Source organism: Pygocentrus nattereri, chromosome 8, assembly GCF_015220715.1.
Source record: "Pygocentrus nattereri isolate fPygNat1 chromosome 8, fPygNat1.pri, whole genome shotgun sequence".
Taxonomy (NCBI): Eukaryota; Metazoa; Chordata; class Actinopteri; order Characiformes; family Serrasalmidae; genus Pygocentrus; species Pygocentrus nattereri.
In genome coordinates this window covers 39,398,027-39,414,100 of record NC_051218.1, presented here as the reverse complement: position 1 = coordinate 39,414,100, position 16,074 = coordinate 39,398,027, and the positions used below count along the sequence as shown (strand labels likewise).

The 16,074-nt window shown below is 38.3% G+C and overlaps 1 protein-coding gene across 2 annotated transcripts in view; it reads right to left on the bottom strand.

Annotated features, from left to right (window-relative positions):
- Positions 1-1,558: 1,558 nt before the first annotated feature.
- Positions 1,559-16,074, bottom strand: part of ldb2a (LIM domain binding 2a) — a 111,789-nt gene continuing 97,273 nt past the window's right edge. For both annotated transcript variants that reach the window (XM_017692053.1, XM_017692050.2), the window contains exon 9: positions 1,559-4,233. In XM_017692053.1, coding sequence (XP_017547542.1) covers positions 4,003-4,233 — 231 coding nt within the window. In that variant the 3' untranslated portion in view covers positions 1,559-4,002. The remainder of the gene's footprint in view (positions 4,234-16,074) is intronic.

Genomic DNA, 16,074 nt, shown 5'->3' with positions numbered 1-16,074 from the left:
TAAGAGCACACTGAAGTAAAAGTATTGTTACTTATATGAAATAATGGCTCAAGTTCAAAAAGCAGACCATCAAAAACAACATAAACTACACTCTCAACTACTGAATTCTCTTGAGAGCTGCAGTGGAATGGCATAGTGTCTAGTTTCAGCATCTATAAGCATAGGAGCTGAAGTTTGTGTGGTGCTGTTTGCCTCCTTTTTGAGTCCAACAACCAGGGAACCCACACAAGTTCTGATTTTTTTTTTGCGTCAGGTTGATAATGGTAATATAGCAATAAGCCTTATAACACCCAGTGATGGACAGTAACTAAGTAAATGTAGTTCATTACTGTACTTAAGTAGTTTTTGTGTATCTGTACTTTACTGAAGTTTTTTTTTCCATTTTGGGTGACTTTTTACTTTCACTCCACTACATTTCAAAGTCAAATATCTGACTTTTTACTTCACTACATTTTGTGAAATCTGTTGTTCCTTTTGTTTTATGTGTGTATAAAAACGTAACGTCAAAACGAAAGAAGTGCGAAGCAAGAACACCAATCAGGGCACAGCGCCCAATATGTCCACATATGCAGTCGTGACAGACGTGTCTTTTTTCTGAATTTATACAAACACTTTCATTTTATAGTGAATTAGTTTGGGCTGGTTTATGTTTATGAACAGAGGCCTACAGATCAACATAGTAAAGGAGCTCATCTGTGATCCTGAGTTTAAAGCCAGTTTTTATTCAACTTAAACTTGGAACTAAGTTGTAAATATATCTGAACCTGAAACTTTGCTTGTGTGTAAAAAGTGATTTCAGAGCCACTCGGTTCTCCCTGATGGAAACTGTTTACCTTCAGTGTTTTGTGCTTATGATCATTTTAATAGACGTCAGCGTCACTAATTAATGACGTTCTATTAAAAGACTGGTTTACCAAGAGAGACGCTGGAGGACTTTCACCTGAAATGAGTTCATGAAGCCAGTCTTGTTATAAAAATGATAACAGGACATTAGTCATAATGAATGTTTTAGTACTTTTACTTTTGATACTTAAGTACATTTGAAGGCAAATACTTTAGTACTTTTACTAAAGTGGAGGTCTAAAGGGAGGAACTTCTACTTTCACTGGAGTAATATTTTACCTTGGGTATCTGTGCCTTAACCTCAAATACATGATTTGTGTACTTCATCCACCGCTGATAACACCCTGCATGTACCTCTCCACCATAAATGCCTTTTAAAAATATGTTTAGGCCAAAATCTTATCTATCAAAACCTTTGTTACACAATGTCTCTGTTATCAGGCAGTGCATTTATTGTAATAACTTTCTGTGAGGAAGCCTTCAGGGGTGTTAAAAGACTTCTGGCGTCTGGTTCCTATCACCACCACTGTGAGCAACTCTCCCCCAGTAAGTTCCTTTTTCACATCAAGGCACTCTGAATGATGTTGTTTACATCTTGACCATCAATTATACAGAAATTTTATATAAAAAAAAAAGATCTGGAAATGAGGTTGCATGAGGTAATGACACGAATAACTTCTACAGGCTTCAGTAGCATTGCAGAATAAGAAGCAGATTCATCCTGTAAGCACGTTTTATTGGCACACAAAATGGCAAAGCATACATACAAGACTTTGGATATGACACAAAAACACCTCTGCTAAATATTATACAAAGAGTGCAGAGTTCTAGTAATACAAGATTGGAACAAGACCTCTGAGAACTCTGAGAAGTCTCGTCCATTATGTTGGAAATACAGCAGGGTATAAGTTATTTAGGGGAAAAAAGTCTGAATTGTAAAAACGGTTAAAAGACAAAAGGAACAGACCCAAAATACATGGTTTGGCTGGCTGGGTATAGACCATTCTGACCATTATCGGCATCATCACCACCATTATCATCATCATCGTCAACATCATTGTTCAATTCTATACCTTTGCACATTTTAACCTCATATTACTGGAAATTTTACACAATACACAAAGTCTCTATTTGTGCAGAGCCACCTGATCCTGAATTGATAAGCTTTTTATGCTTAATTAAAGTACGTCTCTCATTTAGGTGCACACTGGTGAGGCCTGTAACCACACTGCCAACTGAAAGTCAATCAAAACAGCTGCCTTTACACATCAGGGCCAGTGGCCTTCAACAGGATCCAACAGAGCGGACGGCGTCTTTATTTACACAGCCACAACCCTTCTGACAGCTTTCCTAAACCGATGAACTGAACCCAGCGTGGCCTCCAACCACGGAAATGAACAGAAAATGCTTTACAGATTTCAAAACATCATGCAGGAACGTGTTACAGTCCAGTCTGGGAACAGGTTGTTAAAGGGATAAAGAGGTAAGATTTGGACGAATATGCTTTTCAATATGTGCCTTCGATCGGAGAACGAGTCCCAACCTCATTGGTACAGTACAAGGAGATCACAGATTATTCACAACGTCCTTAAAAATAACACAGTTAGACCCAGAAAACAAAATAATTTTTTTTTGGTAAAATTACAACTGTAAATTTTACACAATTGCGGAATCTCTTCTCCCCCCTCAAACACGAGCAAAAGACGAGGAACCTCTTTGTCTCGGAAGAATGCAAGAAACTGAAGAGGAATGAAAAAAATGATGATAATAATAAAGCTGAGTGAACCTAAAACGATGTAATTGTGAAGGGGTCGGCCTCAGCGGCTGCTTTCGGAGTTCGGCGGCTCTCCAATGAGAGGACAACCAACAGCACCCTTCTCGTCTGTGATTGGCCGTCGTCCAGCGCAGCTGGAAACTGCAGTCGCCATGGAGATGTATTGCTACCTTGGTGACCGTCTATAGTTTATATGCTGCTGTTTGGGCTGCTTTAGTCCTCCAAAACATCTCACACATCAGTGCAGGTTTTTCTTTTCATGGCATTCTTTCCTTTTTCAGTCCATTTTTAGAAGTATCCATTGTTTAGTCTGATGAGCTTCTCAACGTGTTGCCCAAAGCAAAGAAATTAAAGTCTCTGGAGAAAATGGACAGTGCCATTGAAATCATGACAGGGGAATTACATCATTGGGATAGAAAGTGAGGTCGGAAAACAACATGCCTTTTTCCACCAACGAGGTGCCAGAGCCTAAATTTGAGTTGTTCCACACGTCTCCACAAAATCGTAGCCATTCCAGTCTCATTAACCTGTTGGTCTGGAACTAAGGAATGGTGATCTAAAGGGTTGTAGGGCATTAAAATGTCAGGACAGTATGAAGTTCACAAAAGACCCTCTATTTTCCAAATTTTTTTGGGAAAAAATAAACAATAGCAGCAGGGAAATCATGATTTTCCTGCTAGACAAACCAGCAAATCCAGAATTTGGTGTATTTTGGAAGCTTGTTGGCATTTAGCACAGAGGTTCACCAGTTGACTGATATAAGACCAAGTAAAAGCTCAAGTCTCTGTGGTGCAGGAACAAACTGAATTTACTGTGTTTTGTGGAGAATTTTAGTTTAATCTCGTTATTAGCTGTCGGCTAAACCGCTAATAAAACTCAGGTTTGGCACAGCTTCAAATAATAATCCTTTCCTCATAGAAAAAGCACAGTAGCTAATCTGCCAAAAGCTTTAGTAAGTTTTAAAAGAATATGATCTGAAACTTGATAAAAATGTATCTAGATTCACTGACAACTTCAGGTAAACTTCAGGCTATTGTGCTAGTTAGCATGCTTGCTCTTCAAACTGCACAGTAGCCAACCATTTAAAGCTGGTTTGCCTAATTCCTTTAAACGCCGAATTCACTGCATGTAGCACATCAACCTGTTATTCAGACTAAAGATTTTATAATGACAGACCCTTTACTTTTAGTTGTATCATGCAACACTCCTGTGAGCTGTGGGAGAACGGCATCACAAGGCGGTGGAACTGCCATTTCCAAGTTTCCGAGAACCACAGGTTTCGACATCTTGTTGGTGGAAAAAAGAAAACAGAGTGAGAGAGTGTGTGTGAGAGAGAGATAGCGCCACCCTGATGGCGCAGAGGCAGCACTGCGTGCAGTGTCTCTTTACTGAGAGGGTTGGGAGGCTGTGCTCTCTGGTTTGCTGTCCTGGCCTGGGGGTGGCTTGCTGGCCCACGGGCTGTTGTTGCCGAGTGCCGGCGAGCTGGTGAAGTCGTCATCGTCGTCGAGGCCGTTGGTGGCGTCGTACTGCGTGTTCTCCAGCCGTGTGATCAGACGCTCGTCCTCATCACCAAACTCCCCACCCATCAAGGTGGGCTCACCCACCACCATCACATCCTGCAAATCACAGCCAGACATGAACAGGGTAGGCACATGAGTCACGGATGGAAAAGTCCATCATAATCATCATAAAAGCTCCTTTATAATAGTCATAAGCTAACAACGAAAACTAATTTTCATCTTAATTTGAAGAGTGATTATTGCAGAAGCTGGCATGACATGTATGAAAGACCAGCCAGAAACTAGACTAGGGCTGGGTGGTGTGATGGTAATAAAATAAACCACAATATTTAAAAATGATGGCAGTAGGATGATGCCAAAATTAAAATGGTATGTAAAATTTTAATTATGAGATGTAAAAATTCTATTCCATGTCTGTACACTCACCGGCCACTTTATTAGGTACTCAATTGCTTGTTAACACAAATAGCTAATCAGCCAATCACATGGCCACAACTCAATGCATTTAGGCGTGTAGAGGTGGTCAAGACAACTTGCTGCAGTGCAGACCGAGCATCAGAATGGGGAAGAAAGGGGATTTAAGTGGCTTTGAACGTGGCGTGGTTGTTGGTGAATCTGCTGATCTACTGGAATTTTCATGCACAACCATCTCTAGGGTTTACAGAGAACGGTCCGAAAAAGAGGAAATATCCAGTGAGCGGTCAGTTGTGTGGACGAAAATGCCTTGTTGATGTGAGAGGTCATCAGAGAATGGGCAGACGGGTTTGAGATGATAGAAAGGCAACAGTAACTCAAATAACCAACCAAAATCTCTGAGGAACGTTTCCAACACCTTGTTGAAAGTGTGCCATGAAGAATTAAGGCAGTTCTGAAGGCAAAAGGGGGTCCAACCTTTTACTAAAGTGGCCGGTGAGTGTATATGTCCATTTTTAATTTAATGCCAACAACATGTTGCACCCAGGTACAATCATGTATTCTGGCTTTTTGAACTAAACACAAGCTGGAGGATGTGGCATCCATGATTGTACCTGGGTGAAACATGTTGTTGGCATTAAATGATTATTCCAAAAAGAATGAAAAATTTTCATTTGTTGGACCACAGGATATTTTTCCACTTTGCCTCAGTTCATTTTAAATTAGCACCATAGATGATGAAATCCCCAAGCTCTTTCCTATTCTATGTTGCTATTCTTTATAACCGTTGCACTATTTGTTGCAAATTTCTTTCACAGAGTGGAGTGCCCCTCTTCATCTATACTTCTGAAAGATTTTCTGAAAGGATTTTTTTTCAACTAATGAAAATGTCAAGACTATAACAACCCTGGTTTAGAGTATTAAAAAAGTACAGAACAAAAATTGAAAAAACTTCAGCCACTCATTTCGGATGTCTGGTTCTTTGGAAGGCTGCAATGCGCTGTTGTCAGAAGAAAGCTTGTATCTCCAAAATGACAACTTTACAGAAGAAGGAAAAAGCCTGCTTTACTTTTAATGTAAGTCAATGGAACACGACTTTTTTTCCCAGTCATTTTGGGCCATTTCTTTTAGTCCATTCATCATGAAATTTATACACAATGTAAAGGACAGCAGGCATTTTCAAATTATGTCAAAAACCCCAAAATTACAAAAATGGTGATACAAGATTTTCTTCCGACAGGAGCGAATGATATATTTGCTTCAGTCATGAACAGCACATTTTCTTCCACATATTCCAGCCCAGTGTCTACAGTAGAAGCACTCCTGAATGGGCAGTTAAACCATTATAGGCTGGATGGGCAGTCATATGTAAATATCCTCTTGACTGGGTTCATCTTAAAACTTTAACTCCTCACTGACTGCATAGTTTCAGAAAAAAGGATAGAAAGAATTGTCCCAGATAGTGTCACGAAAGTAAATATCTCTATATCTCAGCTGTATTCCTCTCTCTATCTGTCAGCCTTTCCCTCTCTCCTGTTGCACTGTGGAGCTCGAACGATCAGTTAACTGGAGCACACGCATCGCTGGCCATGTGTATCCGTGTGCTGTAGCAAAGGACTGCCTTATTCCTTGCTTTTCTCAGCCTCCTCATGCAGACATATACACACTCTCTCTCTTCTGCCCTCTGACTTTCCAACCATTTCAAAGCACCTTTCAGAACATTCTTGAGTTGTACTCTTTGTTTTACGCCTCTTGCTCTCAGTTTCCCTTTGTTCTGCCCTTTCTCATATGTATAAATGCTCTCATTTGACTTGCTTGTCTGTATTTGAAGCACAGTGGTGGTAGTTTTACTCATTATACAGAAAAAAGCCCTTAACCCTGTGCTACCTCTTGTGTTGATGATGGGACACTTAGGTGAAATCTCCTTTAACTCATCAAAATGGTCACAGTAAAACAGATCAGTATGTGAGACTGTGTTTCTTACTGCTCCATGCTGTCTTTATTGTTGGATACACTGTTGGATACACTGTAAATGTTTCTGAGTACACGCAGAACAGGATTCATATCGTTAAGGGCTCATTATTGATTTGTTTTATCAGAATACATGCCACCGAGTGCAATTTATTTATGCGATATTCATTTATTTGCAAAAGTTTTGGCACCCTGGTCAAACAACATGTTTTTTCATTTTCTATGTGAAAATAAATTCCTCTACAGAGAAGACATTTCTGCACAATTTAATGCACAATTACTGTTTATCTACAGCATTTAACCTTGGGGAAAAAGATGAAACATAAAATGTGACCTGTGCAAAAGTTATGGCACATTTTATGTGTTTATGTCAAGAAACTGAGCACTTTTGGAGACATAGGCTATATTTAAGTCTGCTCCCTATAGAGGATGTGTTCTGTTATTTTCATTTGATTTGACCAGGGCTGTTCAAACTTTTGCATATGACTACATTTGGATGGCAACAAATTAATCTGAACATGTGTTTTCTCGGCGGCAAAAATTTATGCCAATTTAACTCATACTGGCATGGTAACAACCAAGATGATCGGTTAACAACTGCAAGTTTTTGATCAGTGTCAAAAAGGTTAGTTTATTGTCACCTGGTATGCTAGACTCTGCAAACACAACTCAAACTGAAGGAAATATGCTCATAGAGGTGATGAAACTTTATACTACCACTACCAAAATAGAAAGCCTACTCAGTGTCACTGTTTGCCCATTTTGTGGGGTGCAATGGACATCTCCATTTTACTTGAAGACATTCTGCTCCTTTGTTTGTTTCTGTTGCAACACAAACAAATTTCCATAAGAAATCACATCTGCTGTGCATAGTGTTGATGCGAAACAACAGTGACTGAATATTTCACATTTTTGTCTTGTTTACTTGTGTCAGGTTTTTGCATAAGAGCCGGAACGATGAAAGGCAAGTGTAAAGTATGATCTCCAATAAATGCATCATCCCTTCTCTAATACTTAGTTACACGTCCCCTTGCTTTAATAACAGTTTCTTAGGTAAGGATTACATCAGTCACCTGTGCTTTTTATCCCACTTTTCCACTAACTGGGTGCATTTTTCAGCCACAAGCTGCAGTTCAGTACTGTATTTCAACATTTCACCTGCTGTTGCAAACTGAGAACTGGGATTGAGTTTGGGTGATTTTGCTTGTCCCAGTGTTCCATGATGTGTGTTAAACTAGTCACATTCAGACACCCTACAGTTGCATGCAAAGTTAGAGGTAGCAATCAGAGGAAGCAATGAACAAAACAAGGTGCGATGTGCTCCTCAGTTTATGGACCTTCGAACAAGCTTGAATGCCCCTACGCTGGAGTGATGAGGTAGGCGCCGGACATCCGTTGTGACGTTTAACCTCCGTTTGCAACTTCTGGGTGCATACCCCCGTATTACTTCATGTGTCTGGCAGAAAACAGAGATCACTTCACAGCATCAAGGTTTGGTTCAGATTGCTTCTATTGCATATGCCGTCAATTAATTTTTATTTTCTACCATGAATTTTATATATTCCTTTTTTCCTTTCTCTCTCTCTCTTTGAGAAACTCTTTAACAGAGCATTGTGTCTCACAATGTCTTCTGAAGTCTCACACACAAACCCCACCGTCACTGTGCTCCTGCCCCTCCTCTCCACTTCTTAATTACAGTCATTCATTAAGGTGGGCTTTTGGACTAAATAACAATATCCACACGCTGATTTGTCAATTTGCATAGCTAATTAAGTAATTAGCAGAGATGTTACCAATATAAAAAAGAATGCTGCTTGCCAACGAGCCTTGAATTCACCATCTGTTTTCGAACGGCAACTGTCACCCTCCACTCTGGGTGTGAAACCAGGGGCCAGTACCACTCACACACACACACACACACACACACACACACACACACACACACACACACACACAAAACAGCACTGCATCCCACAGGTTCCAGCTGGTGGTCTGACTGAGAGCTCTAATTGCTATCAAATGGGAAGCGTGTTCTGTGTACTCATCTCATTAGCTTTAGCCTTTGGCTAAAGCCACGCACAGCACTCCGGTCTAAAACCTGCTCTGCCTACCTGCCACCCTTCACCATTGATTTATTCACAGCTCTTCTACCCCGAAGCCTGGTGGACTCATATAAACTTTACTCTGGAGAATGAGTCAGAGTCAGTAAAGCATAGGGCCTCTTATCCCTGTGTATCAAAACAAGCATCTCCATACAAGTTTACTGTTGTGATCAACAACTGTATTTTTAAAGGTTTTGTAGAATTCACTCAGTGAGATGTAAACAAAGTCACTCACAGTGGTTGGATAAGAAATGGTGCATTGTGGAGAAAAATACAGACTTGGATTTCTTTGTAACGTAGCCAGTGAACCGACCTGTCTTCTGAGTTTTTATATGCTTCTATAGCAGTAAAATGGTGGTAAAACTTGAAAATAAGGTTTCTTTGGGTGTGTCTTTGCCCTGAAAAACAATATTTAAGACATTAGGCAGTAAATTTTAGTAATAGCTTTCGGAGGCATAAGTCATTTGGTTCTCATTGCCACCACTGTGAACAATTCTAACTCAGCAAGCTTCTCTAGAATAGAAAATTTCACATGAAACCACTCCGAACAACTTTGTTTACATCTTAACCATTTAATTGCATTGGAATGTGGGAACACTGGTCTCCTTTAATACCCAGATGATACTATAAGTGCTGAAAAATTGAGTGGAACTTTGTGTACTGCTTGCACAATCACAAAAAAAGGAAGGGTTTAAGCTGAGTTTGAATTCTTTCATCCTTAAATAGCTTTATTTCTATAGCTAATTTTAGCCTCTTTAGATAACTCCAAACTGCGAATATACATTGTTGTACATACTACCTTTTCTAAATTGGCCTTTTCTTATTTTGCAGAACATGACAATATGCAAATTAGCCCACTACATAAATAGTTCCAGATGAGCATTTCTGTTGTGATGATACTGCAGGCTGCTCCTGAACCATTTTCACATTATTGATTCATCATAGTGGTTTTAACATATTGCCACCGCAATAGAAGTAGCAATGAAAACATCATGCAGTTTGTCCATATTATGCAGCCTAAACACTGTAACTGTGCAGTTGTGCACATATGTAAATTTAGCTTGTTGCTTCCAGCTGCTGTTGTTTGTTGTTCTGTGCTTGCAAAGCACCAGTCTGACAAAAATATGAGATTTTAGTCAGTTATGTTTTTTAACTTTGTGATGAATCAGATTCCACTTATTTACACAAGATAGCACTAATCTTGCAATTAATTCAGGACACAATTTTTAACAAATGCTACCTAAAAGAGACACAAGAAACAGAACTATATCGTGGCTGTCAGAGCAAAACCTCCTATTTCCAAATGATAACTTTACAGGAGAAGGAAAAAAACATGCTTAACTTTTAATATAAGTCAATGGAACCCACATTTGGGTTAATTGGCCCGTTTCTTTTGGTCCATTCATGATGAAGTTCACCCATAATGTAGCAGACAACTGGACAAATTATGTAAAACTTAAAAATGACAAAAATGGAGATAAAAGGTTTTGTTCTAACAACAGTGATATGTTACTTGTCATGCTTGTTTTATTATTAAGACATTGTGAAATGTGACGTCTGTTTTGCTCTATTTCTTCTTTACATGCGATTCTATAGGTTGTTCATATTTGCTACTCATTTCGGCATCACATGGAGTAACCATCCCACCCCCTCCTCAGACAAACATGCCCCCTTATCCAGCCTTCATACTTTCACCACTGCAGCTACTGATTCACATACATATATATCTCTGCGTAAAACATCAATATAACCTCACATATTGCAAGCATTAACTGTGATAGTGACTTTTTTGCCGATGTTAATGTCTGTGGGCAGATCAGTCCATCTTCTGTCCTCACAATAACAAGCTGGGGCTTTAGCTAAGCTAATAGGCTCTAGTAATTTTCAGAGATTTTCAAGCCTTTCTGAAGGAGTCAACTTCCAAACTTACCTTCGAAGTAAAGAATGTTACTTAAGTGTCTGTTACGAGCTTAAAATGTCTCCATTTAATCCAGAGTTCTGCTATGGAATGCAAATATTACACCATTAGCTTGATGCTAATGTAACAGGCAAATCCTAAATCCCAGGCTAGAGGAAATTAGCACTATATTAGCAGGGTAAGGATGCCAGCAAAGGCTATTTTAAAGCACATTACAAGGGTTCTGTGTTGAACATTGCTGGGTAATGACATGCTTGGCTGACACATGTTCATGATTTAGTGTCTATTTGTTGTTGATGTCCAAAAAAAGCAAGCATCTCCAGAATGGTGACTTTACATTATTTTATGCTGCCTTCTCCTGTAAAGAGGCTTTATTTGGGGGTGATTGTGAAGCTTTTTTTTGTTTTTTGGTTCCATTCTAAAATTTCCACACAATGTAAATGACAGCAGCCATGCTCAAATCATGTAGGATAACAAAATGGCCTATGGCACCATATGGTAGAGCTGTAGTTCAGTGACTCCAATTTCTGTGACTGCGCTAATGTTAATGTACATTAACCCCTTAAATGACCACCGGTGGGCTTAAAGTTTTATTACTTCCAAAACCTAAGAATAGCTCAACCAGTTTGCACTAAAGTCTGTGTATTTACTGAATAATAAGTCTCTGTGTGTAATAAATCTGGGTTTTTAAGGAATTCATGTCCCCCTCGTATCGTCAGTCTCCTCGAAACAGAGATTTCCTTATTCCATCTCACTGACGCCACCACTAGGGGGCACTGATGTAACAGCGTGGGCTCTGCCCCTTTGCGAGCGGTCACATGACTGTCTCATTGTGATTGGGCTCACGTAGGCCTGTGCTCAGGCAGCGTGCTACAACTGCACAGACAAAGCCAAACGGCCACGCTACATATGTAACCAGCATGTTCCTCTCCACGGCGCGTGGCACTGCTCCACTCGTTATGTGTCTTTTTGCTTTGGGGTGGAGGGGGAGGACACAAAGTGTCCAGTGACATACACACACACACACACACACAGACATACAGATATATATGTATGATAATGAGTGCTGGCACAGAGCCAGTGGCTCACACCAACAGTTTTCCTCTCTGTGTGTTTTTAATGTGCGTTCTTCCATTAAAGTGATGTACGTAGACCAGACGTGCATGAACAAACAAAAATACGCACAATTAAAGTTGTTCCTAGTGAGAAATATGCTAATGCTGGAGAACACGTGTCTTGTTTATGTTCACAAAATATGTTAAATGCAGCCATCCTTTAAAAGCAACACAAACCCACACGAAACATGCGCTCTCTACAACTAATTACATTTCCACACGAGGTTAAGGGAAGCTAGTGTTTTCAAATAGTGTCAAAAAAGTTTTGATATGACAGTGATAATATAAAAAGCAGTAACTATATCGATACATTATATACAATACAACACTACATCACAAATGAAGCATATAATGTTATATACACTATGACTATTGATACAGCACTGTACAGTATCATACAATGCTAATTTCAGAGACCACCCTTTCATAGATTTAATTTCTGTTAAGTTGTTCATTTTTTTCAGCGTTAGAAAAAAACAAACAAAACATACAATCGTATGCAAGTTTGGAGATTCCTGGCCAAATTCAATATTTTGTTGATTTTCTAAGGGAACATATGTTAGCACATCCTCTACTGTCGATGAACTTAAATATGACATTTTATCTACACATTTTTGAGCACAATTCCAATTTATTTGCTGAATTTTAATTTTATTTGCTGGAAAAAAAAATATAACAAGTACACACTAAATGTCCCATCATCTTTGCACAGGCCACATTTTGTGTTTTTCCATTATGTTAAAATCAGCAAATAAACACTGATCATGCATTTATATGTGTAGAAGTTTGTTCTTTGGATAAGATGTGTTCATTATTTTCAGTTAGAAAATCAACAAAAGATTTATTTTTTTTGACCAAGGCACCCAAACATTTGCCTAAGACAGTATACTTAACAGAAAATTACACAAAGCATAAACACCTAAAAATAATACAGTATGTAATGTGTCTACTCTTTGCTACCAATACCCTCTGGACACTTGCTGTCAGGTTTTGAAAGAAATCTTCAGGGATATTTTCTAAAGCTTAGAAGTTGGATGCTTTTTCTTTTTTCCTTATGATACAAATAATTCCAATTACAATCATAAAACTTAGACTGCTCAAAAATCTTTTTTTCTCCTCTTCTTTTAACATCATCCTTGACTAGAATGTGAAATAAATAAATAAATAAATAAAAAATCAAGAGCTTGAACCTGGTCCAAATCCTCACTCTAATCTCACAGTCAGCATTCACAGATCCCATTGTCCTCATGACTCTGGGGAAAAATCCAGACACTACAAATCCCATCATCCCTCTGCAAACAAATGCAACCACCACTGCTCTCCAGGTAAAAAAGCTGCAACACTTGTGGATTGAAGTGTGTGTTTGACCCCAGGCTGAGTGACTGTGCGAGGCTCGCTGGGGAGAAGAGGCCTGGGGATAAAAAGGCACTCGAGGATAAACACCTCACAGGCTGAGGTTAAACACGATGAGCTTTTATTGGGACAGAAAATGGCATGGAGGCTCATTCTCAGCCGGGGAGCTGAAGTGTGATTTCGCAGTTTAAATGCAAACCTTGGATTTCCGAGTCATGTGCTGAGAACTAACTCTAGATGACTCAGTGGAGGTTGTGTGTAGTTATGTGTGGTTATGGCTTCATAAATGATGTTCAGTTGTAGTGATCTTTGGTGTTGCGACTCTAAATGATATTACCTTCCAAGTCATTTTGAATCATTTCTATTCGTCCATCATTTATGATTTTTATACAATTTAAAGAGAAGCTAGTGTCTATCTATCTATGCTCAGTTTAATTCTATTGATCCCATTCAACTCAGATACCCTCCTAAAACAACCAATAAATTCATTTTACTCTGTCACTGTGCCAGAAAAAAAGTTATTAACTATAATACTATATTTTTCAGTATTTAGTGTATCCACCCTTTGCAATTCATTCCAGCTTCCATTCAATTTTCAAAAATGCAGGAATATTTTCTGCTTCTCACAATCCAATTAATCCAAATTGCCAATTTAGAATCCATAGTCCAGATATCCAGTTTCAGTTTTGCAAATGGTCTTCTTTGTCTATTTCCTTTTCTCAGGAACTCCAATTTTGGACATTTTAAACGCACATGAGAAAAAATTCAGCAGGGCAGCTGAGGTGAGTTTGGGTTGTTTGTGTGAATGTTAATGTCTCTATGGAGGGGAACATAATGTAAGTGACTCCTTTGAGAGAATCTTTTTTTGGAAGAAAACAAATGTCACTCATTTGTTGTAAGTTTGGAAGAATGGTAGACCTAAAGTCCAATGGAACACAGTATTAAACATGACCATTGTTTCCATTATCCTAAAATTGAGCACTATATTAAAAATCCAGAGAAGTGTGAATGAAATGTTGAGCATGTTTGATTGACAGCCCTAATTCCATGGCTCCCAACACGCTACGACACTGAAGCAGAACATAACAGAACAGTGCGAGTGAGAGGAGATGAATGAAATGTTAAGAAGAACATCTTAAAGAAGGTAAAGTTCGTATTCACTTCACAGCAGGATGCGCATTTTGGAAATGGTGGTGTGGTTGTCTGAACCAACGCACGATTGCATGGATGGATAGACAAACAGCTAGAACTACAAACAAACAGACAGACAAACAAAGGAACAGACATTTAGGTGGATGGGCAAATGAACCAACAGATGGATAACTGACAGACAGATGTTACACTTATGTATGGATGGCATATAGTTTATATATTGTATATATAGTATATATTGTTTGGTTAGCTTTCGCTTGGTGGTTATCTTTTTTGATCAGAGGGAAAGAGACCATGGGGGAACATAGTTTTATTGCTGACATCAATTTTGTGATTGATTAAGGTTATAATATAAACAAAGGGGGTATAAATGCAATATTATATCAACTATCTGTTCTCGTCAAAGCCCATTACAATGATTTCAGCAGTTCATTACATTATGGCTTCTTTGCAGCAATGTTAAATGATTGTGCTGTGCAAAGAACTTTCCAGACAATTTGCACCATTTGCATCTAGTTTGTACTTCATTTACTGGGTGCATCACTCTTGAAAAATTGCACAACAATTCAGCTGTACAAAATTGTTTCTACTTCATGATGCAGCTGATTGTATGCAACCTGCAAGCACCCTGCCACTATAGTAAACAAAGCTTTACCTCTTGAAAAAGAGGGAAGATGTTGAAAATCTAACTAAGCTTATTTACACACACACACACACACACACACACACACACACACACACACACACACACACATATATATATATATATATATATATATATATATATATATATATATATATAAATAGTGATTTTATGGATATTAGTGTGTTTGTTTAGCCATTTCCAAGCCTCTCCTCGAGGAAGTCCAGTCCAGTGCTTCAGTAAATTGTGCTCATGATGTAATTGATGATATTAACGAGTCTCTGTGGCGGCTGTGAAGGTGTCAAAGAAAAATATGGACCCAAGAAATTCTTGTTACTTTTTATTGTTTTTATGTTTATTTGAATTATGAATACGACTTCATTCTATTGTATATTGGGATAAACTCACTGCTGAGGTAAATTGTTTAAAAGTTTGCTTAGATGTCTAAACATTTTGCCCAATGATATATATAGATAGATTTATAAGCAATGTCAATAAATTTATGTTATAAAACTTAACAGGAGGTCTGCTGTTTAAAAACTTATATTCTCAATAAGAAAACCTACAAACCACTTCTGAAATATTGTCAGTGCTGGTTTGATCCTGTTTTGACAGAAATGCCTCATGAGTTTGATTAACATTGTATTACATACAGATTCAATGTAACTGCAAAGCTTCAAGGAACAGCATAAACACAGCCATGCCTAGATTGCTTTGCCTATGACAAGAAATTAGTTTATTATTTAATTTAAGGAATATTTCAGTATTTCTAATTCTAATCTATATCTGCCACAGTGTTTAGGTGATTACCATGACCAGCAACTTCAATGTCTTTTCATGCACATAATAAAATAACCAATAGGCAGCCACTGAATTCTGTCAGTAAACATTTCTTTGAAACAATTTGATGAATGTATCAGTCATTTGAAAAATTTAAGTTGTAATTTAAAAAAAAATCCTTCCAAATATGAGATGTAGGGAAGAATTTGCTGTAATATGTTACCAATGTAGAAAACCTTAGTGAGAGCAAAAGTAAGCAGTACTGCCTTTTACAGTTTTGCTCCAGTGTTAAAAATGTTGGATAAAACTTATAAAAGCAGTTCTGGTAAGACGTTTTCCATGTTCTTGTTCTCTGTCTGCATCATATTATCATACACAGGTCAGTTATATGGACAATTTTACCAGAATTCAAATGAGAGTCCCTATTTATTAAATAAATTAATTAAAATAAAATGCATCCATTGGGATAGTAATACAAAAACATAATTT